At 41.3% G+C, this 25,273-nt stretch overlaps 4 protein-coding genes across 5 annotated transcripts; 2 read left to right on the forward strand and 2 right to left on the reverse strand.

Annotated features, from left to right (window-relative positions):
• The first annotated feature begins 772 nt into the window (after nucleotides 1-772).
• On the forward strand, nucleotides 773-17,609 carry LOC115750904 (small ubiquitin-related modifier 1-like). Its single transcript, XM_030688529.2, has 4 exons — nucleotides 773-787; nucleotides 15,261-15,375; nucleotides 17,072-17,221; nucleotides 17,313-17,609. The coding sequence occupies exons 2-4, from the start codon at nucleotides 15,286-15,288 to the stop codon at nucleotides 17,382-17,384; spliced, it is 312 nt and encodes a 103-aa protein (XP_030544389.1). The 5' UTR covers nucleotides 773-787; nucleotides 15,261-15,285; the 3' UTR covers nucleotides 17,385-17,609.
• LOC115750883 (protein argonaute 16-like) lies at nucleotides 824-2,833 on the reverse strand. Its single transcript, XM_030688500.2, has 5 exons — nucleotides 2,678-2,833; nucleotides 2,259-2,283; nucleotides 2,185-2,225; nucleotides 1,282-1,345; nucleotides 824-910 (listed from the first exon to the last, which is right to left on the reverse strand). Exons 1-5 carry the CDS (start codon nucleotides 2,731-2,733, stop codon nucleotides 824-826), a joined length of 273 nt encoding a protein of 90 aa, XP_030544360.1. The 5' UTR covers nucleotides 2,734-2,833.
• Nucleotides 10,695-13,405, forward strand: LOC115750884 (clathrin coat assembly protein AP180). The gene is made up of 2 exons (XM_048281643.1): nucleotides 10,695-12,201; nucleotides 12,265-13,405. Exons 1-2 carry the CDS (start codon nucleotides 11,205-11,207, stop codon nucleotides 13,050-13,052), a joined length of 1,785 nt encoding a protein of 594 aa, XP_048137600.1. The 5' UTR covers nucleotides 10,695-11,204; the 3' UTR covers nucleotides 13,053-13,405.
• A 1,010-nt stretch (nucleotides 17,610-18,619) lies between the features above and the next one.
• Nucleotides 18,620-23,623, reverse strand: LOC115750903. Of its 2 annotated transcripts, none has more exons than XM_030688527.2 (10): nucleotides 23,190-23,623; nucleotides 22,898-22,989; nucleotides 22,406-22,547; nucleotides 22,038-22,319; nucleotides 21,805-21,952; nucleotides 20,459-21,415; nucleotides 20,041-20,279; nucleotides 19,874-19,947; nucleotides 19,301-19,406; nucleotides 18,620-18,886 (listed from the first exon to the last, which is right to left on the reverse strand). In XM_030688527.2, the coding sequence occupies exons 2-10, from the start codon at nucleotides 22,951-22,953 to the stop codon at nucleotides 18,854-18,856; spliced, it is 2,037 nt and encodes a 678-aa protein (XP_030544387.1). In that variant the 5' UTR covers nucleotides 22,954-22,989; nucleotides 23,190-23,623; the 3' UTR covers nucleotides 18,620-18,853. The 2 variants fall into 2 exon arrangements, with proteins under 2 accessions (XP_030544387.1, XP_048137589.1); XM_048281632.1 differs by having other exon boundaries at nucleotides 23,178-23,623.
• Nucleotides 23,624-25,273: the final 1,650 nt, after the last annotated feature.

Raw genomic sequence — 25,273 nt, forward strand, 5'->3', positions numbered from 1 at the left:
GAGAAATTTTAAAGATTTTGAAAGTGTGTAGCTTTTCTTAGGGTTTTATTATTTCACGAAAAAATTGCAATTTCTCAGTTAAGGACGTGAAGGGACCTTATTTCAAACAAAAATCTAAGTACTAGCAAGCCAAATACTTCAATCAGTCAAAGATAATTTTAATGTTAAATTATTCCTTTTATTTTATTTTCTCATTTGTTTTTTTTTTCCCTTTTGCTATAGCCATGGAGTGTGGGGGAAAAAGAAGGTCAACGAAGTATCAGGATTTCGAGAAATTTTTAAAGATTTTGAAAGTCCCTAGTTTTTCTTAGGGTTTTATTATTTCACGGAAAAATTGCAATTTCTCAATTAAGGACATGAATGGACCTCATTTCAAATAAAAATCTATTGCTTGCAAGCTTAATACTTCAATCAGTCAAAAGGCATTTTCTTTCAAAGATAATCTTAATTCTAAACTATTATTTCCTTTTCTCTTTTCTCATTTGTTCTTTTTTTTTTCTTTTCTTCTTTTTGCTATAGCCATGGAGTATGGGGAAAAAGAAGGGCAATGAAGTATGCCCACATGGGTATTCAAGATTTCGTAGTAAATAAAGAAATTTTTAAAGATTTTGAAAGTCCATAATTTTTCCTAGGGTTTTATGATTTTACGGAAAATTGCAATTTCTCAATTAAGGGCATGAAGGGACCTTATTTCAAATAATCATCTCGGGTTAAGCACACATGTAGAAGTCGCAGCTTTTTGGATGTAAGATCATTGGATCCACTAGAGAGGGTTAGAGAGAGAGAGGTCGAGAATGAAGAACCATCAATTACAAGGAACATATCAGGTTTGAAAAAGTTGTGTGGTGATTCTCCTGCGCCACGATAACAGTGAATTTTGGAATATTGGCCTCCCCAAATTCCGATAGGCCTGTATTACACATAACCACCATAGAATGCATTGCAAATGCTCACAAGCAATCAAAGACAAATAGCAAGCTTTGACATTCCAAGCTGTGTTCACATGAGAAACATCAATCCCATGTCGCCAACTTGAAACACATTTTTTTCCAGGGGCATTATCTAATCAGAAATTTGACTACATTGAAGGCTTCAACTAATATCTACCTGAACGCAATCTAAATAGGAATTTGAAGATGTTCAAAACTGATGAAGTTACTAAAGATTTCTCATGAGATAAATAGCTAATGGGCCAAAGAACGAGAGAAGCACACCATCCACGTATGATACTTCTTCAAAGTTAAAGCAAAGGGAAACAAAAGATGATGACTAGAGCCAAACCTTGACAATTTGCTCCAGTTTGATGTTTAAAACTTGATTGAACTGCGACTCGCTCACTCCATCCCTAGGAAAAGAGAACGGATCGAGGCAAAGAAAAGCAGGTAATAAAAAAAAAAAAAAAAAGTTGCGCCTTGCAAGGGTTAATTGGACGGTAACTAATTAACAACAACTGAATGTCAACTTTGGTCAAATCAGATGCTCTTCTTTAACAGCTATGCAATTTCCGATTTATTGTTCAGTAAATTGTTCAACGTCAGTGTACCAAATTCACTGGATTAAGATAGTCTAATATGATTGGAAATCGCAGCAAGCACTACATATTTTTACTAAGAAATGGAATGGAAAATGGAACTTCTTATTCTAATGTTAAATAGCTAGTCTTCCGTCAAGTGTATGACAATTGCACTGGAAAGATGATGAATGTGGCAAAATGAAGAACAGTATTGAATAATGGACATTAAGAAACAACCTAGAATGCAAGGCTGGCAGAACTATAATCATATCGCCAAGTTTTACTAAGAAGGATAGCCACTTAAAGTATAAGATCCCAAACAGCAGTTCATGGCTTGATATACAAAGTCCAGTATCCAGTGAGCATACCCCTGTGCAGGAGAATCAGCAAAACAACCTTTTGGTAAGGTATTTATTATTGTAATTAGGTTTGATATACAGCAGTTATCACATTAGAAAGAAAGGGAAAAATGAAAAACGAAAACGAGGAAAAAAAAAAAAGAGCTATCCTCAATTTCTTGAGGAGATCATAGAGCAATCAGACAAATATTTAAAAGCAGCCAGCAGGCAGCATCATGACATAATAACATTTCGATTCTATAATGTTCAATATGATTGAGATAGACAACTAGAAATTACTTTCGCATTCAAAAAAATCAAACGCGTCAGTACCGGAAAACAATTATCTGAGTCGGCTTGCGTCCACTGCTTGACTGGTAAAAGTGCAAGTGCAGTTCTCTGCTTGACTGGTAGAAGTCTAAGAGCAGTTCTCTACAAAAGGAAAAGGAAAAATTGTGTCACAGACAATGTCTAATAGCGGCCAAAGTCAATACGTGGAGATGAAAGTAATAAAACTAAGATCATAGAGACAGGCTGGAAACCTTTAGCACTGAAAACATATGTTTTCAAATCGGTGCTAACACATGATAAATCCACTATTCTAATGTCGCAGATGTTCATAGCTTGCATCGCCAAAACTACTCGAGGAAATAGAAACAGTCGTATGTCACAATCAATTCAGAAGTTTTGACGTTATGAAATAGAGTAGAGTTTTCAGAGGAATTCCATGTGACATTAGTAGATGCTCGAAAGCTCGAATGCTTCTATGATAGCTAACGCTGATTAACAATGAAATTTGAATGGCATGAGATCCAAATATACGTACCGCATGATACCATCATCAACCCCGTCAGCCAAAGGCTTGAATAAAGCATCAATCATCTCCACCTTCGGCGACTGTGTTCTTACAGATGCTCTATACCTTGAAATCAATGGCCAAGATCGAGAGCCAACAACCTACTTGAGATGCAATAAAATTGTAACAGGAACAACACCCACAATGGTTGTTCTAACGTTTAATAGTTCTACTTGGACCAATTCCAGCAGCAATGGATGGCATATCAGATGGTCCTGGAGAACCATGAGAGACATCCATACCCAGAATCATTCTAGCAGTATCCTTTATTATGGGGACACTTGAAGAGTGCTCAATTGCCAACAAAGAATTTATTCCCCGAGCTGCCAAAAGTAAATGTCAGCATAGGAAAGAGCCAAAAAATTTAATCGTGGCCTCGCACATTACCCTTTGAATTGACTTTAAGAAGCACATTTGTACTGTATTGATCATTTTTCTTGAATGGGCAAATGCATTATGTGACAACACCAAGTCACCGAGACAAATCTTCTTCCAAGGCCCTTTGAAGCAAAATGGACATAAAGTTGGTTATTCACCAAAAATAAGTAAACAATCAAAACACAACGATACTCCTACCATAGATATCAGAGTTCTTCCGCTTCGCCAAAACATAGGTGCATGTGATAACTTCTCTCTAATCTGTCCAAACATCCTTTCTACCCTTCTAACAGGACTCTCCCTTTGCACTTGTGAATCTTCCTCAATAATAACCACTGGACATTCAATTTGCTGTGAGAGAGAGAGGTCAAAACAGGAAGAGAATGAAGTGTGCATGACCATTTACTTTTGCTTAACGCACCACACCCGTGTTCCGACCGCAGTCAATGAATCCATGTGAAAAGCTACTAGCATCACAACGAGCAGAGAAGTTGACAATAACCCAGCGTTCATCTTGGAAGGTTGCAAAAGGGTCTACATATTGGGTTTAAAGGAAATTGTGGAAAAAAGATGAAGAAATGATTAATTAAGATGGATCGGTACATCAGGATTTGAAATGGGCTGTTGGCAATGGGAATAATATTAGAATTCGCGAGGACAAATGGTTATCTGCTGGAATGTTGTATGGTCCAGCTAACCGAGAAGATCCATACTTTGTGGCTGACCTTATTGACCAGGAGAGGAAAGCACGGGACATTCAGAAGCTAGAACTATTATTTGAGGATCAAACAATCCATGAGATTCTGGCTATTCCCCTTAGTGACTCAATGACTGAACGATAGACTAGTATGGTCTTGTAACAAACAAGGAAATTTCTCGGTGAAAGATGGGTATAACAGAATCAGAGTGACTAGTAGAAAGGAAAATACAGAAAAAGCATCGTCCTCGTATCAAACACCCAAATCTCTATGGCAATTCATATGGAAGCTACATGTACAACCAAAAATCCAACTCTTTTTATGGAGCATGTGCCAGAACTCGCTTCCTACAAAAGAGAACTCGTTAAAAAGAAAACTCTTACCAGATCCAGTGTGCTCAAGCTGCCATCGAGTCCTAGAAACCTCGGAGCACCTACTCCTATGCTGTGAATGGTTAGCAAAGGTATGGGATGACCCGAGGCTTAAAATACATAGGAATCCCTTGAGCTATACAAAAATCGAAGAATGGGTTTTTCAAGTGTTCATCTGTGATCCCCCCCAGCCAGAGAGAACATCGCAAGCACATTTTGGATTGCAAAGAATTACTACCCCAACTCCCGCGGATTTTTATAGCCTATAATTATAATACACGCGAAACTAATACGTAATTGGCTAACTAAGCCCCTCAATCTCTTTGCGATTTAATTTTTTTTTATGTCATCACGGGACTTTCTACTAGCCCTCTTATCTAATGAGAGCTCTTGATTTGACCACACAAAAAAAAACTATACCTAAAAAGCTTATAGTTAGGACTATATGTAAAAAGCTGCCTATAAAATTTTAATCATTTGATAAAGCCGAGTTACCCCAATTTCATGTAAATTACGATTGATTTGTTGATTATTTTCGCACTAGATAGCATTCCCTTTTTTGGCAATTGATAGTCGTAGAAGGAGCTAGGCATTTCTTTCTTGTTCAATTTTCGCACTTATCTCCATGCTGTCAAAAATTCCCAAACCGAGAATTTCGAAAAGATTCAATTCAGGTAATAAGTAAATGAATTTGAGTAATTCGGCAGATCGGACCAGGTTTTGATTTTTTTTCCCGTGCCCTCTATCACAAGATTCCTCCCCCAACCACCGCGAGCGCGTGTCCGGTGTCCACCTCGATTGCTCTCTCTCTCCCTTCCCGGGAAAGCCATTGTTGCCCTCGTCCTTTCCCCTTTGCCTTCCATAAAAAATATGCTTCTTGCGCTCGACCTGTACTCGAGCGTTTTTCTGATTCTCTTCTTCTCTCGTTAATGGCTCATGAGTGTCATCCTCCCTGTCGGTTCCGTTTGTCTGTTCAACAACCTTCTTCCATACCCCTCCCAACCGATACGGCGTCTCTGTGCTTGTCTGCGTGTTTGTTGGACTGTATTGTGTACTGTAAATGCTTCTTTGTCGACTGCTGCGTTGTCGAGAAAGCTGCCGCTCCAACCACCATTCCCATTTTCTCTGTCTGGTTTGTTCTTTTTCCCGCATTTAGTTTTCCCAAAAATGTCCACCTTCGTTTTTCCACGCGTTACCTGGATTTGGGTATGCTATTGACATTCCTTGCTTCCTCGAAAATGGAGGGGACAAAAGAGAGGAGGAGGAAACCTGAGACCCAAACGGAATTGTGTTTTCAATTCGGGTCATATTCGATTCGGTTCACGGATCGATTCAGAACATGCATATTTCATACTGGGTAATGTATCGTGAAAATGAACTGGCGATAATCGTACTTATCACTTCTCAACTCTTGTGTTATAATATGTGAAGTAACTTTAATATTTGGTTGTTGTTTTATCTAGATCATCGAGACTCTAGTCACAACGACCAAATAAATGATTTTCATTTTTTCGCTCAATAGACCAAATAAATTATTAGAAGAAATCGTGTTGTTTTATTTTGAGCTAAGGGCACTAGAAAGTTTTAGGATAGTCAATTTCTAAAACTTTTGAAAAACAATTAAATCCTAAAAGTTTTCAACTTTATGCAATTGAGTCCTTCCTCTTGACTAATGTTTAATTTGATCAAAAATTTAATTTTGTTCATTGCAATTTTCATTCACCTTTTAAATTCAAAACCAACTAGATCTTTTTGGTGAATATTGTTATGTCAACATCCAACGTGTCTATACAACTAAATTGTAGGACTTACATTGACCAACTTGTGCATGGACACAGCCACATCGACAAAATTCGAAAAGATCAGACCAAGATTGCCGTAAAACACAGACAATTATATCAACTAATATCAAGATCCAATTCCCAAAAACCTTGTAATGATACTAAAAGTGAGTAACTGGGCCGATTCCATCCGGATATCGGGACCAAACCATCCGATTCATGAAGGGACCAATCTGATTCTCGATTCTAATCACCGACAATTGCCCTTGATCGGTTCGGTTCCTAATTCTACACCTTGAACTATTCGGTTCTATCAAGGAACCCGGAACCCGCAAGGCGGGCTTCGAGGTCTAACAGTAAGTAAGTTATTTTTCTCTCTATCTCTCTTTTTAACGTAAGGTATTTCTTGAAACAAAATAAAAGGGGAAAAAAAAAAAACTCCGATCGATTATAGGATCAACATGGTTGGTTTTCGATTCAAACAAACCACCCCGGAATCGATCACCCCTAGTTAATACTACTCTAGTTCCATTTGTCAATAGCTATAGAAGCATAAGTTAACCGAAATGAACGATATAAGTCGATATAATTGTGTATAGATTTGAAATGATATTTGTTGGTATTAGAACTTAGGTTTATAATCTTTCGGATGTAGACTTTATTGAACGTTGTGAGATTGTGTGTTAGTTTTTAATGTGTTAATCTTTTAATAGGAACTAAGGTGTATGTTTCAATTTGGGTCCGGAGACACATTCTACACTTTGTAAAATAATAGGAGCAAACGAGATTTTACCTTCAAAGGCGCGTCCAAGGTTTTCGAGGTCCGGTTTCGAGAAGAAGGCACGAGAAGAAGGCAAGAGGACCATCACGAGAAGAAGGGAAGAGCCTCACCCGCCTATCGTCGAAACCGATTTAGGTGGAGTTTACAAGGTGATGATCAGTTTGCATCGTCTAGCGAAGGAATTAACTAGAGAGAGATGTACATTTTAATTTTTGGTAGCCCCGAGGCAACGTGTTCTTGCCAATAGGATTCTTACGCGTCACCCGGTTTTGCGGATGCACGGCAATTTCGTGCTCCATTTTCTGACGGCGGTGGCCAGTGATTAGCCAAGTGGGCCAATCATTTTCCATTTTCCTGTCTTTTTTTTCTACTGGGCTCCCCTTTAAAATTTGTTCCGCAAAAAATTGACTATTTTAAATTAATTTATCGAAATTGATCTTACTTCCAAAACAGAAGCATCATCCTCAACAATTCAGAAGAAAATAACTTATTATAGATAGCCATTTATTTTATGGAATTGGGCATGTCCTTAAAAAGACTTCACGAAAAGTTGAAAACTCGTTTTCGTAAATCTTTCTGGTAGGAATTGAAAGGCTTCGAGTAAGCCTCGGATCGAGTTAAATAAATTTGGAGGTTCGCAGCCCCACTCCATTTGGAGACAAGTGGGACCAAAACCCAAATTACAATAATCTTTGGGTACTCGTAACAACAAAGTCGAGAGGAAGTCACTCCGATTACAATTAGAAAAAGATAAGGTAATATAGATAATCATTTTCTTTTGTAGGCTCGCTCATGGGTCATGATATCAAACTTTTAGGTAGAATTTTGACTGTACTATGGTCGGCCCCGATGCACCGTCCGAAAAAGGAATTTCCTTGCCTGGTATAGCTCATTTTGTCTTTGCAAGCCGATGGTGCTCCAGTTGGCCTTCGCCTACCACTCAATTATCATCTCTAACCACGAGATTATTTTTACAATTATCCTAACACGAGTGCATAATTAATATGCCAAGTCCCACCTAGCTTTAACATGAAATCTACCAAATTTAACCATCTATACTTCGACATGTTAAACGATATGCATCCATTCAAAAATTGGGTATTTTGTTGACTAAGAGGTTGTGGTAGTTATTTTATCGATGTTTTTCCTCAAACCCATTGCTTGAGACACTTGCCATCTTTATAACCGACAAAAGCCTTCATTAGGTTAGAACGGTGTTTTAAGTTATTATATGCTATAAAACCAACTAATGTAGAGATCAAATTCACATGCTATGACATGCAACATTTGATAAACAATCTAACACAAAATCATGTCAATTGCTAACGCAATATATGACGGCCATTCAACATTTCATAAATAATCTAACATAGATATTATGTCAATTGCTATTGCGATACACGGCAGCCGTTCGATCTTTTTTTTTTTCCCTCCAAGTTTGGGGTAGGAAAAGACGTTCCTTTGTCCATCCACCCCCAAAAAAATTTCATGCCTTTCTTGCCCAAAGGTCTAAGAGGATCACCGCATGTGCAAGCGAAAAATTGAAACCTTTTGAAGAAGAATGTCTCAAAATAGGTCAAGAATCTCGAGAATCGAACGGTTGCAAAGACAACGGCGAAATGGTAATCTCTTGTCAATCTTTTACTCATTTTTATTATATGATGGTTACTATTACTTTGTTGTTAAAGGTGTGTTAGATATGCAAGGGATGTCTCCTGGTAAGACAGTCACTCTTCCATGACGAATTTCACGGATGTCGGAGGAGGGGTGGCTGGTGTTAAAGGTTTTCATGCCAGCTTTCGTTCAACTCAGGGTGGCTTGTCCCTGAATATGGGTAGGATTCTTTTCATACCACTCACTGTATTTCCTTCGACATGACACGTCCAATAATACTTATTTTTCCTGTCGATGAAGATGCGTCTACGACAATGATCCTAACACCGGGACCTGTGATTGATTTTCTTAAAGCCAACCAGAATGTGAAGGAACCTCGTTATATTGACTGGGCTAAGGTAAAGAAACTGTTGCACTTCATGCTGTAGATCATAAATTGCTCATTATCTCTGTAATGTCATCCTTCATGCAGGCCAAGAAGATGCTGAAGAATCTGAGGGTTAAGACCAGACACAGCAATATGGACTACTGCAATCCGCAATTGTATGTTATTTTTGTGTAACTTCTAGCCATTTTTTATTTCTTGGAGAACCGGAGCGTCAACATTTTCCTGTTGTCCCAAGTTTCCTTATGGAATTGAGAAATAGGAAAGGCCCAAATGATGAGGAGCAAACTGTGGATATTACTGTATCTGAATATTTTATGAAGCACCGTGGCGTAGAGCTTACATCCTCTGCATACTTACCATGCCTTAATGTTAACAAACTGAAGCAACCAAATTACCTACCTCTGGAGGTGGGCCACTTTTTTCCCGTGGTTCAACTTAAGGTTATTAACATAATCATCGAGGTCTAACTTTCTAAAGCATTACACGTCTTAAGAGTGTATAGAGCTAAAGGCATGTCTAAAGGGTTTTAACTTTGTGTTAGGCATCGTGTATTTTGTAACTGACAGCTTATAGTGGGGAACGGTAACGATTGCATCTCTCGTAATGGACGGTGGAACTACAATCAAAAGGTATTGTCTTGGACTCCTGAAAATGATGAGAATGGATTATGATTCGGTTTTCCATTGGCAGAAGAAACTCGCACCTCATCACTTACGCATTACCCATGCTGTCACGAAAATTCCTCACCTCGAGCCCAGGGGCCGGTGTACTTCTCCAATGCACCCTAGCCTGAGCCCTAGCCAAAACCGATAAGACTGTGACTGGAGCGATGGCATGCTATCCCCAAAAGTCTGCCAAAAAGTGGTCCCTCACATGCCCATCCTCGGCCGACGGCGGCATATGTAAGGTCTATTTGGTCTGGACATTACACGATACTTCTGTAAGTTTTGAATATGTATATTCATATATAGATTCAAAATTGAGTCTCACAATTACTTTTTGCTCTTGGAAAATTAATTTTTGCATTAGGGCTTGGAAAATTCAAATGAGACATTTTTTTTTTGGAAGCTTGATGACATAAATATAATAATATGACTTTGGTTGCAGAAATCTCTTAAACTTGTCAGAACCGTGATATCTAGCATCAAACCACAGGTGTTTCTCTTTGAGCTAGTTAATTACAATATAAATTATATTGAAATTTGAATAAAAAAAGAAAGAAATTTTGAGGTTCCTATTTGTGCAGGTAAATTTCTTGGAGCTTTGTATTACAAGGGAAATGGCTGTGTATGATCTCAAGAGTGAGTTTTTCGTAGCACGCGAAGAAGTATGGAATTGTGGGGGTGAGTATGTGCTAGGTGATCTCCCAGAATATATTATCTATGGAAGGTTGGATGAAGTTTATTACTGGGAAAGAGATCAGCAGGTTGAGAATGATGCGATTAGTGGTACACTGCAGGTAAGATTTATTGCGTTAAATTTAATTGTAATTGTTGCTAGTGCTTGCAGTTTTGTTAACTTTCTGCTTTCTGGTTTTTGGTTTTGCAGGATCGGACTTCAGAGAAATATGCATTCTTAATGAATATTTTAACACGGAATATCCTAGCATGACCAAGATAATTGTTCACGACAGAGACGAGTAAATTTTCTTTGTTTCATAGTATTAATCTACCATATATCTGTTTATTGATATTTTTATCTCGAATGTTTTTTTAGTTACATGCCAACAGGATTGAAGGAACTTGTCGGAGAATGAAATTCAGTAGTGGCGATAGTGGGGAAGTTTCATGTTACCGGCATGATGGAGAGGTGGATTAGCAGTTAGGTATTGCCGGGATGCTCGTACTCGAAAATTGAGATTTGCAGGATTGTTGTCTTACATGGACATCTTCCTTTCTTCAGGACCCAAAAACTCTCGTAGGTGTGTAGGTGTGTAGTTCTACATGTACAAGATACACAGCTACATATGGTTTGAGTTATTGAGCTATGATGCTTTCTGGAAAATAGGGTTTTGGTTGTTGGCGGGCAAGAGTCAAGATCTCACTGCCATCCTTTCGGTAAGTTCGCAGCCCGCTCGCCTCGTGGCTGCGCGAACTCACTGTTTTGGTACTATGTAGGATCTCTGAGTTCTCTATTGACTTGGTCACCTACGAATGTGAATCTGTGCTGTGTCGACTAGGTTTAGATAACAGAAAGGCAACACCAAGAATGGAACCAGTTACCTGCATTTGTAAGCTGGACATCACAAAATGCAAGCAGCATTGTCTTCCTCTGCAATACTAACAACCACTCGTTCTGTTTTGGTTTTTTTCCATTTTTCTCCCCAGAGCAACACCTCTGATTGTCAAAACCACCATAGCCCAATTATAGAAAAGAAACCCCTCAAATGGTTAAGGAGGGAAACGGAGAAAGGTCGGCGATTCATTCCCAAAAGTTTAGGACTCTGAATAGGAATTCCTGAAACAACGATAGAGGGTTGACCCACCATGCCGAGCAAGCTGAAGAAGGCGATCGGGGCCGTGAAGGATCATACGAGCATAAGCCTTGCCAAGGTCGGCAACACCAATGCGACGACCCTCGAAGTCGCCCTCCTCAAGGCCACCTCGCACGACGAGGTCCCCATGGAAGAGCGCTACGTGGACGAGATCCTCCAGCTCGTCGCCTCGAACAAGGTCTATGCGGCCACCTGCGCGCAGCTGCTCGCCAAGCGCATCGGCAAGACCCGGAACTGGATCGTGGCGCTCAAGTGCCTAATGCTCGTCCTCCGGATCTTCCAGGACGGCGACCCCTACTTCCCTAGGGAGGTGCTCCACACGATGAAGCGCGGTGGAAAGATCCTCAACCTCTCGAGCTTCCGAGACCACTCGAAGTCGAGCCCGTGGGACTACACCTCCTACGTCCGGATATTCGCGCTCTACCTCGATGAGCGATTAGATTGCTTCCTCATGGGGAAGCTGCAACGGCAGGTGGCGAACCGGAGGAGGGAAAACGAGCGGCTCGTGAACCGGAGGGCAACCGAGCCGATCATTAGGAGTATGAAGCCTGGAATGCTGCTTGACAGGATCTCCCATTGGCAGAGACTGCTTGAGAGGGCCATTGCCACAAGGCCAACAGGCTCGGCCAAGGGCAACAATTTGGTTCAGATCTCACTCCATGCCATTGTTCAGGAGAGCTTTGATCTGTACAGAGACATATCCGATGGCCTTGCACTGCTCTTGGACAGCTTCTTTCAATTGCAATACCAGACTTGTGTCAATGCCTTCCAAACAAGCATCAAGGCCTCGAAGCAATTCGAAGAACTATCATCTTATTACATTTTGTGCAAGACCTTGGGGGTCGGTCGAACATCCGAATACCCGAGCGTGCAGAAGATATCCGATGAGCTCATCGAGACATTGCGGGAGTTCTTGAAGGACCAGGACTCGTTCCCGGCCAGTGGGAGGATGTCATCTCCGCAGATGCTCCTCCCTGCGATGCCAGGCAGCGGGCAGGGTTCCAGCACAACATCCGAGCAGTTTGGTTCCTACGAATGCTCCGAGACCTCAGAGCACATGGAGGGATTTTCCGAGAAGAGTTCCGAGTTCAGCTCGCAGTGCATGTCTCTGGAGGACATGATGAGCATGACAGATTCAGGGACTAGTCCGTCGATCACATTCGAGCAAGAAATTCAGATTGAACAATTTGAGAAGCAACCGGCTCAAGAGGACAGCGTGAACGCCAACACAAATATGCTTTCATCATCATCAGATCCTCAAGAAACAAGTGCAACAACAATTTTTGTTTCTTTCGATGACTGGCCAACACAAGAAGTACCGCATCAAGAGCAAGCACAACACATTTCAGGAGCACATCTGAAAAATGGTTCAAGAGATTTCTGGGAGCTAGAATTGGCTATGATGGCGGGACAAGTGCGACCAAATGTGAATGCTAAAATTCCGAATGATTCTGGACTGGCCTCCACCACTGTGATTGATCCTTTCGGCGATGCCCCAGTTCTTAGTTCTCAAAATAATCCATTTCTGCAGGACACAGATGCATTAAGCGTCATGGTGCCGCCATCCACCGCAGCCTCCGTCATGCCTTTCCATTCCAGCACTGATCTGTTCACGGTTGCTCCCACCTTCCAGGCTACACCAAAACCGACATTCGGCACACTTAGTCCAAATGCGAATGCAGTTACAGCGCAAGTCGAGAACGATCCATTCGCATCAAGCTTCGAAGCTGCTGCCGGTGGACAGAGGTCTGATGGATCCACTAATCACGAAAACTTGCAGTACGAGCAACAGTTGTGGTTGCAGTCCCAGAACAAGATCATAGCAAAACATATGACTTAAAGGTGTATGACGCCAGCAAGTTTGTGTAAATAATCACAGGACAATACTTAGTTCACCTTAGTTGTGGTCAAACCGATTATGATTTTTCCCTTCTCAATGATTGGTCATTCGAAGAACACACAACCGTATGCTGAGCAACCAAAACAATTAACAGCGATCTGTGGAGGCCGTTTGAACTCTCACACACTGTTTGCTTTTGGTCATTTGCCAAAAATCGCAATAGATCAGAATAGACGCCGGTGTTTGAATCCGGGATTTCCTGTATTACGCCATGCCATTTGTTTGACAAATCACTGGATACGCGAGAAGTTAATTACATCTCAACTAGCGTTTGGTTATCATCATAAGATATAACTAAGAAATACGAGCTCAAGAAATCTAGACAAGACTGAGTAAGGTAAGTGACGCCGATCCTCCCCGGTACCATCTGGGTAAATTACCTGTACCCAACAGATGCAAGATTTGACCAAAAAACAAAAAAAGAAAACAGATGCAAGATATCAAAGAACTACCATGTCATGAGGTCATGTTCTCTTGGTGCTTGCTTCAAGGGAACTGCGTGGCACAAGCTGTAAAAGATGCTCCCTTCTCCTAACATTTCAGTTTGCAGTATCTTGAAGTATGAAATGAAGAAGAGGACCACTCGTTGTCTAGTTTAGTATGTGTGAGGAGGTCGCTGTTTGGGGACCCACCATATCCTATGGCAACTTCCTTCTCTCATCATCTCTTTCCAAAGTCTTTTCTCACCTCCATCTCCGCCGGTGCTTCCTCCCTCTCTTGTCTGTGCTATTCTCTCCTTTTCAGATTCTACAAGCATCAAATCGAATTGAACCCCACCACCCCAATTACTACCTTGGGACCTGCCCTTCTCTACTTTTAGTATATTTTTAAAAAAAAAAAAGAATGAATACCCCAATCGCTGCATGAAATGAAAGTTAGCCAGTCTTTGTTCTTTAATTCATTCCCTTCCTCTTTCTCTAGGCGATGGAGGGTGGAGAGGAGGTTGGGGAGTAGGAGAGCGAGGAGAGGGAGGAGTGGAGGGAGGTGAGCTTGGAGCGGAGGGGTTGCCACCGCCCGGCGCAGGACCGGACGGTGATGGACGACAGCAGGAGGAGGGAGAGGAGGGGGGCTTATCAGGTCGAGGAGAGATTGGGGGGAGGCGGCCGCGGAGGACGGCGGCTGCTGCGGCGGCGCGGCGGCGGAGGAGGGATGCATTTCCATCAAGGTCCGGGCTAGGACTAGGAAGAGATTGGGAGGGATAGGGAAGGGAAATGCATTAATGAGGGAGAGAGACGTACGCTTAGCGAGGAAGCGGGAGCGAGCCGCAGACACGAGAATGGAGTGAAGAAAAGCGAAGCAATCGAGAGAGAGTTGAGGAGTCGGAGCAGGAGTTGGAGGGGAGCAGTCGCCAGTCAGGTCGGCACATGAAAGGAGTGAAAACTGTCGAGTGCGAATGCTACCGATCCGACGAGCGAGGTCGACCCCGCTTGGGCTAGGCCACGTGGCACACCGCCCAGATTTCTTTGGGCAGTTTACGGGCTGATTGGGCCTTTTGCCGAAGGCAGTGGCCTGAGTAATGTGGGAGTTGGCGTGAGTGTTTTAAGCGGGCCGTCGTTTTAAACGTGATAGGGTTGATAAATTGATCGCTGCCCTCGTGGGAATCATATGAGCTTCACATGGAACTGACCAACTAAATTTTTTTTATATAGCCCGAAATAGACGACGAACTTTCACTCCAAATTCTCATGTCTAAAACTCCAATTTTAGATCACCTTCCTAGTTACGTCTCAAATATTTTTTTTATCTAAAAAAAATCATCAAATTTCAATACAATCCTAATTCACCCCCTTAATTCACCGTTTAAAGCTCCTAGTGTTAAGGAATGATTTTTGAATTAGAGTAAAAATTTAATGTTTTTTTTTTTTTTGAAAAAAACATTCGGAGTGGAATTAGGATCGAATTTAACATTAAAGACTTTTTGGGGAATTAATAGATATCGTATCCGATTGAATCCCCGTCAACGAGATTTCTTCTCAAAGAAGTCTTAAAACTCCTTTTTTTGAACATATAAATAATTATGACAAAAAAAAAAACATATAAATAATTAAATTGAAGAAGAAAATTCGTGATCCCGAAGCCCACAGACTATATTAACCCAAAACCCAGTTTTGCTCTGCTCAAAGTCAGCTTCGACAACCACGATCACAGAGAGAGAGAAGAGAGACAGAGAAAGATGTCGGCCTCGGGGGTGACCCAGCAAAATGAGGAGGAGAAGAAGCCGAACGATCAGTCCGCCCACATCAACCTGAAGGTCAAGGGTCAGGTCTGTCTCCTGTTTCCCTGGACGAAGAACGACTCGCATCTTCGATTCTTGTCTGTGGTTTCTCGCCTTCTGCTTGATACGCCTGCTGCATTGTCCTGTTTGTGGAGGTGAAAGCTTGTGCTCCTTCGAGTAGTATGAAAAAGGTGGAATCTTTCACCGGAAAAATATGATTTTTTTCTTTCTTTCTTTTTCTCGTTCGTGTTGTTCGTCCTGTCTCTGGTGTAAGTCTTTGAGTTATGATTTTGCCCTCTTCCCTTTGACTATCTTGGTTCATGCTCTGTTGGTTTTGTTATGCCCGATCATTTTCTTTCACCAGAAAAAAAAAAGTTGAAATCTTTCACCAGAAAAAGATTATCTTTTTGGCTCGTTCATGTTATTCTTCTTGTCTCTGGTGTGTATGAGTCTTGATTTATGATTTTTCCCTCTTCCCTGTAACTATCTTGGTTCATGCTCTGTTGTTGTTGTTATGCCCGATCATGTTTGTTTCGAGCTGCATAAAACTAGCGCATGCCCTTCTCCTTGAGAGGGCTTTTTAAGGTTGTGTGTACGATGGCCATTTTTGGGAGGATAATCACCAAATGAGGAGGTTAATGGCACCTCTCGCAGTAAGATGTGGCCTGCTCAAAATGTGTTTGTACGGCTGCTTAGTTTTTACGTAGAAAAGTAGATTGTTTGCACACAAATATTGGGGTTTCCTATGGTCTGTCGACAAACCAATAGTCTTTCCTGAAAACTTCGTCTATAGCAAATGTCGAACCACACAAACTTTTCGAAAAACTTCACTGTATTATCGAGATCTGTTTTTTGTAATCCATTGTTTGCCAATCCTAGAAGGACATGGGTAGAAATGGTCATAATTAACGGTCACTGATGGAGATAGAGATGTGAAGGTTGTCTGCGGTCGCCTTTGCATAAACTTGGATTGGTGGAGGTAGAGATACAACCTTTTGCGATACCTCGACCAGGAGGCGGTATATAGACACTTTATAGGAAGTGTCATAGATTTATGTAAATAGTTTCTAAATATTGCACTAAAGAGCGGCCATGGGGGTGGAGATGTCTTCCACCTCGCCCTGATCTGTTATTGGTTGTGTTGCTAAAATGTAGTCACAGCTCAGTGGAGAAATATAGCTGATCCGTGAACTTTCTCGCAAACTTCCCGACTCCTTCCACTTGATTCTTCTTGTTTTTCCCATCATAACCTTTGAAGGTGCTGCATTGTGCACTCTTTTATGTGTCCCTCAATGGTATTGCTGCTTCAGATGTTTTTCCTCTTCTATGTCAACACTACTAATCGCTAGTTTTGTCCCTCTTCCTGTGACCACCCAGTAGACCATATGGTGGGTGTGAGGGACAATTTCTCAGTATTAACTCCATGATCTGTTGATCTTCTAATTCTTACATAAGTTCTATTGTTTGCACTGTAACTTGTCACTTGAGTTTCTAAGCAGTAATAATTGGTCATTCTTGTTACTATCGCATTGAATTTTACAGGAATTTCGAGTAAATGTTTTCAGGTCCTGTAATTGTAGTTTTCTTATAGATAGATTTTGAGATAAGTAGAGAAAATAATATCAGTTTTGTTAAGGAAAGATTACATCCTAATGGATATTAGAAATTGTTTTTATCCGAAGTGAAGGCAAATACTCATATTTATCTGTGTTTGTTGACTGACTGTTACCTTGTTTTCTTCAAGGATGGGAATGAAGTCTTTTTCAGGATCAAAAGGAGCACTCAGCTGAAGAAGCTCATGAATGCCTACTGTGACAGGCAGTCTGTGGAGATGAACTCGATTGCGTTCTTGTTTGATGGACGCCGTCTGCGAGGAGAGCAGACTCCTGATGAGGTCTGTTTCTCTTTTGTATAGATACCCTTCTAAAGTGTTGAAAAAATAAGCTTTAGACAGTCTCCTGAAATGCTGAGTTTTCCTGTTTCAGCTAGAGATGGAGGATGGAGATGAGATCGACGCGATGTTGCACCAGACTGGCGGAGCTGGGACTTTGACTTAAGCTCCTCTTACTGAAACTCTGTGGCCTGTACATATGTTATGCTATGTGAAAGTACCTGTGGTTAACATGACCAGTGAGGAAAAATACGGTGCTGGAGACTTTACCTTATGAGCCTTTTCTAGTAGGCGTCTTTACTAGGACTTGTTCCCCTAACTTTATATTAACCTGGTCGGTCATTCTGAATCTCTGATAGTAGGAAGACTTTTATGGCTAGTGCTTTTTTCATCTTGTTTTGGTTGCGGCGCTCTGAATATTGCGCTGTTTCTCGTCATCGAAGTCGGTTCATTCCTTCCTGGTATATTGCGACGAATGTCCCAAAAATCCTCCCTTCGCATCCAACAATTGAACGAAAGCGCAGGAAGACTATTTGAGTATCGCAGAAGTAGTTGGAGAATGTGGGAATTTGCCTGTTCGAGTATAGGAGCATTGAGTTTAGGCTACGAGATAGATGCGGCGGGGATTCCCGAAACAGGTAACCGAATGGCCCGTATGCTCTTGGATTTTTCGTTGCCGCATGATACATTTGCAGAGCCAGAGGATAGCTTACGGGATAAATGGACGAGCCAGAGGAATAGTTTCTTTCAGTTCTGTTCATGCCATGATTGGTAAATTCCTTATCAAAGACAAGCAGTGAACTGGAGAGGATGTTTCTTCTGTAAATAAGAGACAGCTAAGTTTACGAGGTCATGCGCCCTTCAATTGACTCAGATTTGAGTTCATTTCGGAGTTAGAACGAAAATTTCCAATTTTAATCAAAGCCATCATAAGCGTTGCGGCTGGTTGAAGGCGGAGTAAACGCTGCCATCGTTTCGAGATTGATTCGAATCAAGGCAAGTCTTGTGAGATTGCACAGCTTAAAGACAGACATGAGAGCAATTACACAATTAGACGGGATTACAATCTAATTTTCCTTTTTCTTTTTTTGGTCAGAGGATTACAATCCAATATAAGGTCCACAAAAAAAAAAAAAAAAAAAAAAGGGAAAAAACCACACATGATGATGTGATAACTTGAGCCGCATCCACAAAGGCAAAATTTTATCTTTTCTCGCACTTGATTGGATACTCAACAGCTGTACAGGCTAACTTACCCTGGAGAAGGATCTAGCGTATACATTATATATACACGTTGAAACAAAAAGGATGTGATAACGAATGAACAAATGGAGAGAGGTGACAATAGATCGCTGTGTAAGTTGTAAATCTCGATATGAGGATGAGCAAATTCAAAATCTCGATACGAGGATGAGCACATTCAAGTGGAAATGTTGGAGACGCAAAATCTCAATCTGCTTCTAGTCTAGCATGGATCCAAGCTACTACGATGCCTGCTTCCTGCTTCCCCTGCTTTTCTTGGGAGTTGCTTTCTATGGAGGCCTTGATTTTAGTGGGTGTCAGATGGCCCTGCTCATCGCAATTCTGTTCGATACCAAAATCCCTCCACTTTCCACCTTCGTTGATCACAAAGGACTAATTTGCGTGGATTTTCCTCCTCCTTTCTTTCTGTTGAACATACAAAAAGGAGGGATAAATTCTTTTTGATCATGTCAGTAGCAGCATCAGCTCTGGGCAAAGTTCGTGAAATATGAAAATCACAAGTTCCCATAATCCCAGAGTGCAAAATGCATTACATAATTGCAAGCTATAGTTCAATGTCGTGATCAGCAATGCGCATAATGAATGTGTTCATATGCTCTGTGGTTTGCATAATCATACTACAAGGACAAAAGAGGACTTCCCCTCCACCGTTATCCAGGCATTCTTTTTTTTTTTTTTTGTGGTCAAAATTATCCAGGTATGACCTAAAAGACATTGTACTAAAATAAACAATCATTGATTTTCATGCAAATAATCAATTTGTGGAAATGCTCTGAAGTTTATTAATCCACTAATTTATTATTTCTGAGGTTTACTTACTGGGCTTTTGCTTTCGACTGTTGACCTGTGATGACCATGGTCTGGAGAGTGTGACCCTGAAGTATGACCCAACCTTCGCACAAATCCTTGACCGTGATTATAAATGCTGCATGAAATCATACAGGATGACCAAAGGTAAGAAGGCTTCATCAAAGTCATGAAAAAAGAAGACCAGAAGGCAACGAGGTTTCCCATATCATAGCGAAGAGTCATTGACCAATATGAAGTAAAAAAGAAATAAGAGCATCCTAAGTTTAAGCCATGGAACATAATGTTCCAAGGGCATCTCTGCACCAGAAATTGTTACCAATATAGGAACAATCACCTGAGTTTCATAGTTGTAGCTGGTTGACCCATTCTACACTTAAAGGAAGAAACATGTTGCTATATAGTACTCGTCTGAGGTTAATCTTACTTTCACAAACCAAATAAACGCCACTATGGCCAGAACGGCTACCTCACTCTTCTGTGTTGATCTCTAGTAACATATCTAGGGCATCAGAATTAATGGAGGGTGCATGTAAGGTGCATGTGGTACCATGCCAAAAACAAATCATAAATATGTATCCACACCTGAGGCGATGCCTGTTGCAGGCTGAGAAAAAGGCAACAAACCCATTTAGTATGCTCCTTACAGCACGGAAGACCTAACAACAAATAAACATTAATACTTCTTGAACAACAAATCAGAATCCATCTTGCATCGTCAATTAACCAAAGCAACTGGATATATGACATACATGAGAAAATAGATCATTCCAAAGCACACGCCACATGGATGCTTCATAACTGTTCACTGCAGTACTAGCAGCGGAAGCACTCTGGAATATGGTCCTAACAGTCTGCCAAACTTCAATTATAGAGACGTATATGGAAGTCCCCAGAAAAGCCACCATATTCCCTAATGCAAGGACCATACGGATGGGCAAGTACAGCATCTCCCAGAGGACACAAAATATGGGATACAAGATGGAAGTTCCTGCAACGACGCTCAAGGCCTATGTGTCAAGATACTTACAACAATAACACATCAAAAGACCAAAAGGATGCGCCCTTTAGGCAGTCTCACTAAATAGATTGCATGCAAAATCCTCAAATGAAAGTGGAAATGTTCAGAAACTGAAAGGCAATAAATGGTCACACATATATGTTCCTTACCTATTGTCCAGATTGCTGAGAGTATGAACCACAGTGGCTGCAGTAAAATGTCTGATAGGTTTTCCACTAGACTGCAAGAAGATTCAATAACAAACCAAGCAACTGAGAAGAAGCTTCCCACCACTCCAGAGCACACATTCCACAAAGGAAGAAGGCACTCAAAAACCTCTAAAAGAGGTTCTGCAAAGGGTTGAGCTACAACTGAAAAAAAGGACCGAGTGGTGCCCATGACCATTAGGAACCATTTTATTGCTTTCTGGCAGTTATGAAGAAAAAGCATTGTCCCCAAGTACTTGATTCGGGATACCATCTCCCAAGATTCTATCCAATCGAAAAGAGGGCCACACAAATGTGACGCAGTTGCCTTGAGGACAGGAACATTTTTGTACAGATCGTAGAATCCAATCAGTACAGTTACCACTGATATGATCACATACAACGTTCTAGCCAAGGGACACATCCATGGGCGATACAGGTGACAAAATCCAGGATACGACTGGAGGAATATGACCCAAGATGGAAGTCCCGACTCCAACAGTGTAAGTAACCTCACATCTGCCATTATTATGCCCCTCAATTTGAATGGAAGGTCGTGATCATTAAACCTAAACAAGATCAAGACATCCTTATACTGGAAGGACTCGATTGCATGATCAGAATCACTAGCACAACAGCTTTCAGGATCATCCACTGAATCTTCACTTTCACTATGTTTTTCATCTGCAGAGAAATCAACCTCAACACCAGTGCCAATGGATCTAATCACTCTTCTCTTCTTAGTCGGGGGTGTGCTTGGTTCACTCATTCGGCTTTCGGGGGAAGCAGTAAAGGCATGAAAATTGTTGTGAACGTGCTGAGGAGAGTTATTCCTAGAAGACAAATCATCAAAGAAAATTTCTTCATGGGAATCAATACTAGACTCTGGAAATTCATCTTGAGCATCGTGGAAAGTCTCACCTGGATATTCAAAACAAGAGTCAAGAACAAAGCCAATGTGTTCTGTCCTCACTAATAGAAACAATCCAGAGAGGACCAACAGTCCCAGCAATCAGAAATGTCTCATATTAACTTGAATAGTTCAAGCAAATTTCTGCTATACCTGGTATACAAGCGAACTTATTGCAATTGATGTACTGACAAGAAAGCAAGCCTACACGCACACACAACGAGTGTACATTGAAATCACCACGGCTAAGGCAACAGACACACATAACCATGCCGATGAGAAATCCAAAGACCATAATTTCTATAAACACGCCATGTAAATATCCAAATTCGGTTGACTGCATCAATACCAGATAGAGAATGCTTCTTTCAAGGAAAACAAGTGATGTAAGAACACGTACCTATGGCACTATCCAAATAAGCATTCAGAATCTGACGTTCAGAATGGGTCCCTGAAAACCATGCAGACAGACAGCTTGCAGCTTGAGCTATGCTATCAAACTCCCACCTTTTCATTAGTTTGGCCTCTAGGGCCAGAGATGTATCAGTCTGCAAGGTGCAAGAAATGATGGAAAATTTATCTCTTAAACAACTACAAGCAAACGGAATGGGGAGGACCAGTAGCATGTGATACCTGAAGCTCGTTCAAATAATTTATACCTCGAACATTACTCCATTGAACTTCAAAAACTATAAAGCCATGCAAAATCCCATGCAACTTGCTATCTAGAAGCAAAGAATTCCGCAATTTCTTCACCGGCATGAGAACTCTCTTCCGCGATAAATTTGCAGAGTTAATTAATTTGAACCATCTCTCAAACTTCTTGGTCTCACTGGTGTCAGACTTGCAACGAGCTTCCTTTCCCTCCTTTCTCTTCCTACGAGCTTTACTCTTCGCAAAAGGAGATAGCCTCGACTGTAGGGAAAGCAGAAGAAACCATCATGCAAAGAATTGGGGATATAGAAAATACAGGACATAATAAAACACATAAAAACACTAACCTTTGTAACCATCAACTGCCATATTCGGGCCGGGCGCGAGCTTAAGTTTCTCAACCATGGCCGATTGTCCACCAGTATGTAAAATTTCCTACTCTCGCAGGCCAAGAAGATACTGAGATCTGACAGATACGATTGCAGGTCCCTGCAAATGTACAATGGGGCCAAATTAGGGGACGAAGACACTAATTAGCAAATCTAGCCCCACTAATTACCCTGCTTTTCAACAATTCCATCCATAAAGAATCTGAAGATTGCACAACAGAAAGGATTTGCATGCAGTACTCATGTTTGAACTCGAAAACAAGCCAAAAAAGGACACAATATACTGCCGAACTGTTCCATCCATTCACGACCCACCCGATTCTCATCTAAAATTTTAAGAATAGAAAATGCAAGGCTGATTCCAATTCAATTTCGAGCTCGGCCAGTAGAAACCACAATCTCAAAATACAAAAAAAACTCGAGGAACGAGAATCCTCGTCGCAAACATACCCAATCTGCAAGCTGGTGAGCGGAAAAACGCATTGGTCGGCGTCTCCTTTCCCCATCGGACTCCGAATGGCCACCGAGCTCACCAAAACTCACTGCAAACCGCCAGTTAGACGAAGAAAAACACGAAACCTCGCGTCAGTCCATGAAAGAATCCCGCGAAACAACGCACGCCAAGACGGGAATTCGGGCACAAACGTCCAAAAAAGCAACCAAAAAAAAAAAGGGCCAAACAAGACCCGAGCAACGCGTGTAATGCAAAGGTAGGAGAGAAAAGACAGACAGAGGGACGGACCTGGATCGGCGTAATCCCATGGGGGTGGAACAGGAGAGGAGGAGAAGGCGAAGGAGGTGACGCAATGGCCACCGAACCTCATCAACGGAGGGGACGGGCCGCAGAGGTCATTACAGCCAACTCGGACGCGGACGAAAAGCGGGCACCGAAACCAACAGGCGAGCGAGCGGAACCCGAATGATGACTGCTTCCGAAGGCGGCAGAAGCGGACGAGGCGGGAGGATGAAGACGGCGGGTCAAATTATGGCGGGTCTCTCTGCGTGCATGAAGGTGGATGCGAAGTGCGATGGGACTTGAAGCTTCGTCAATGGCGGTCGTCTCGCGGATTGTATTCGAACTGAATCGGGATTTGGATTTTTGGATTTGTGTTTTTCGCTTCGCTCGGAAGGCGCGCCCGGGAAGAAAAAAAAAAAAAAAAAGAGGTGTCAAGAGTCGGAGAGAGAGACGGAGAAGGGTAAGAGGGACACGTCAAGAATATTGATTTTAATAGAAATTTTGAAAAAAGAAAAGGTGACGTCATTCCATGCTCGGGTCGGGGCATGCACCGAACATGATTCGTCGACTAATAGGATAGGACGCGCGCTGGAGTCGTATTAGTAAATTGGCTAATGAATAATATTTCTTAAATAAGCAGCTAACCCGTAATTCTCATTTTCGCCCTACGTGTTTCGTAAAATATATAAAAAACTCTCTCAAAAGATGACCGTTCCTAACTTTCATTTATTTTTTAGACGATACGTACATTCATTTTCTTTCAAAACCATTCATTTTCCAATGCACTGTGAATAGTTTGCATTTATTGCTTAACACTACTCGTGAACCAGAGGTAAACTCGTGAATATGTTAATGTCGTTGTAAACACATGCATGTTTCTTTTTTCAAAAACACTTCTCGTAAAGTTTCATATTTTACTCGTTTCATATAACCCGACTAGGATGGCTCGGATCTTTACTCGGCAGTATGTTGAGAATCGTTCATTTTGCTCGGTCGATTATTCGATAAGTAATTAGGGGACGAGACGATTAGCGACGCGGTCGAGCCGGTTTTAGGCCCGGGGCGTGGGGAGGCAGACACGTTTTCCACGGTGGCAGGGGATGGGATGGTAAATAAGAGAGTGGGGGAGGGGCAGGACGGTAAAATGACGATGACGAGTTGCTTTTAATAGGGGGAGAGGTCAGAGAGAGGTCAGGAAATTTCCGGGGAAAGGCCGGGAATATTGTTTTCGACCATTCGGATGCTCGCATTATTTAGGGAAAAAAACCGAAAAATCGTTGGTCTTATCCATTTACCACCCCCGTCTTCTCGCGAGTGTGTAGGTATCCATCGAATGAGTGAGTGGGGTCATAAATCATTCGACCTAAATTAATTTATTTATGATTTATTTATTACAATGCAAATTTAGCGATCTATATTAGATTCGCTCATATTCCTGAAACATTTTCGTACTTAATCGAATTTGGAAAATAACTTATCCTCAAACGGAAATAAGAGTGCGGAGCGAGCGAGCGTGATTATTGGCAAGAACTTGTTGCATCCATGGGTCTTTTGAATGATTAACAGGTATGTCAAAAGAAATAAAAAAAAAGAACATAAAAGATAATCTAATTGGGATATTTTACGTATAGATACTGTTTATACTCTTTCTATAAATTTTTCTAAGCTCGAGTAAGGGCAAAAAATAATGAAGAAAGAGTCATTGAGGTAAGTTGAAATTAATTAAATTATAAACTCATTTATGACTTATTCATAACACATTTAACACTCTAGTAATGTTGAAATCTATTTATTGATTTTAGCTAATTCATGTGATAACTCAATCGATTGTATATGGACTAAGACGTGAATTTACGATCAATTTTCATGCACTTAATCGTTTGCATTATGTAAAGTGATGTTTGCCCATGAGGAAAAAGAAGAAGAAGAGGAACACTAAGCATCCACTCAAGCGGTCAAATTCGGGTTCATTGAGTAAATTTCACCAACCATATAGACTACTAGCCAACGTGCGAGCAGGAGCTCGAGTAAAGTGCTCGGTCATTAGATTGTTTGCGCTTTTCGACATGGAAAATCGTGGCCGGGTCGCG

The sequence above is a fragment of the Rhodamnia argentea genome, chromosome 7 (assembly GCF_020921035.1).
Source record: "Rhodamnia argentea isolate NSW1041297 chromosome 7, ASM2092103v1, whole genome shotgun sequence".
Classification (NCBI taxonomy): Eukaryota; Viridiplantae; Streptophyta; class Magnoliopsida; order Myrtales; family Myrtaceae; genus Rhodamnia; species Rhodamnia argentea.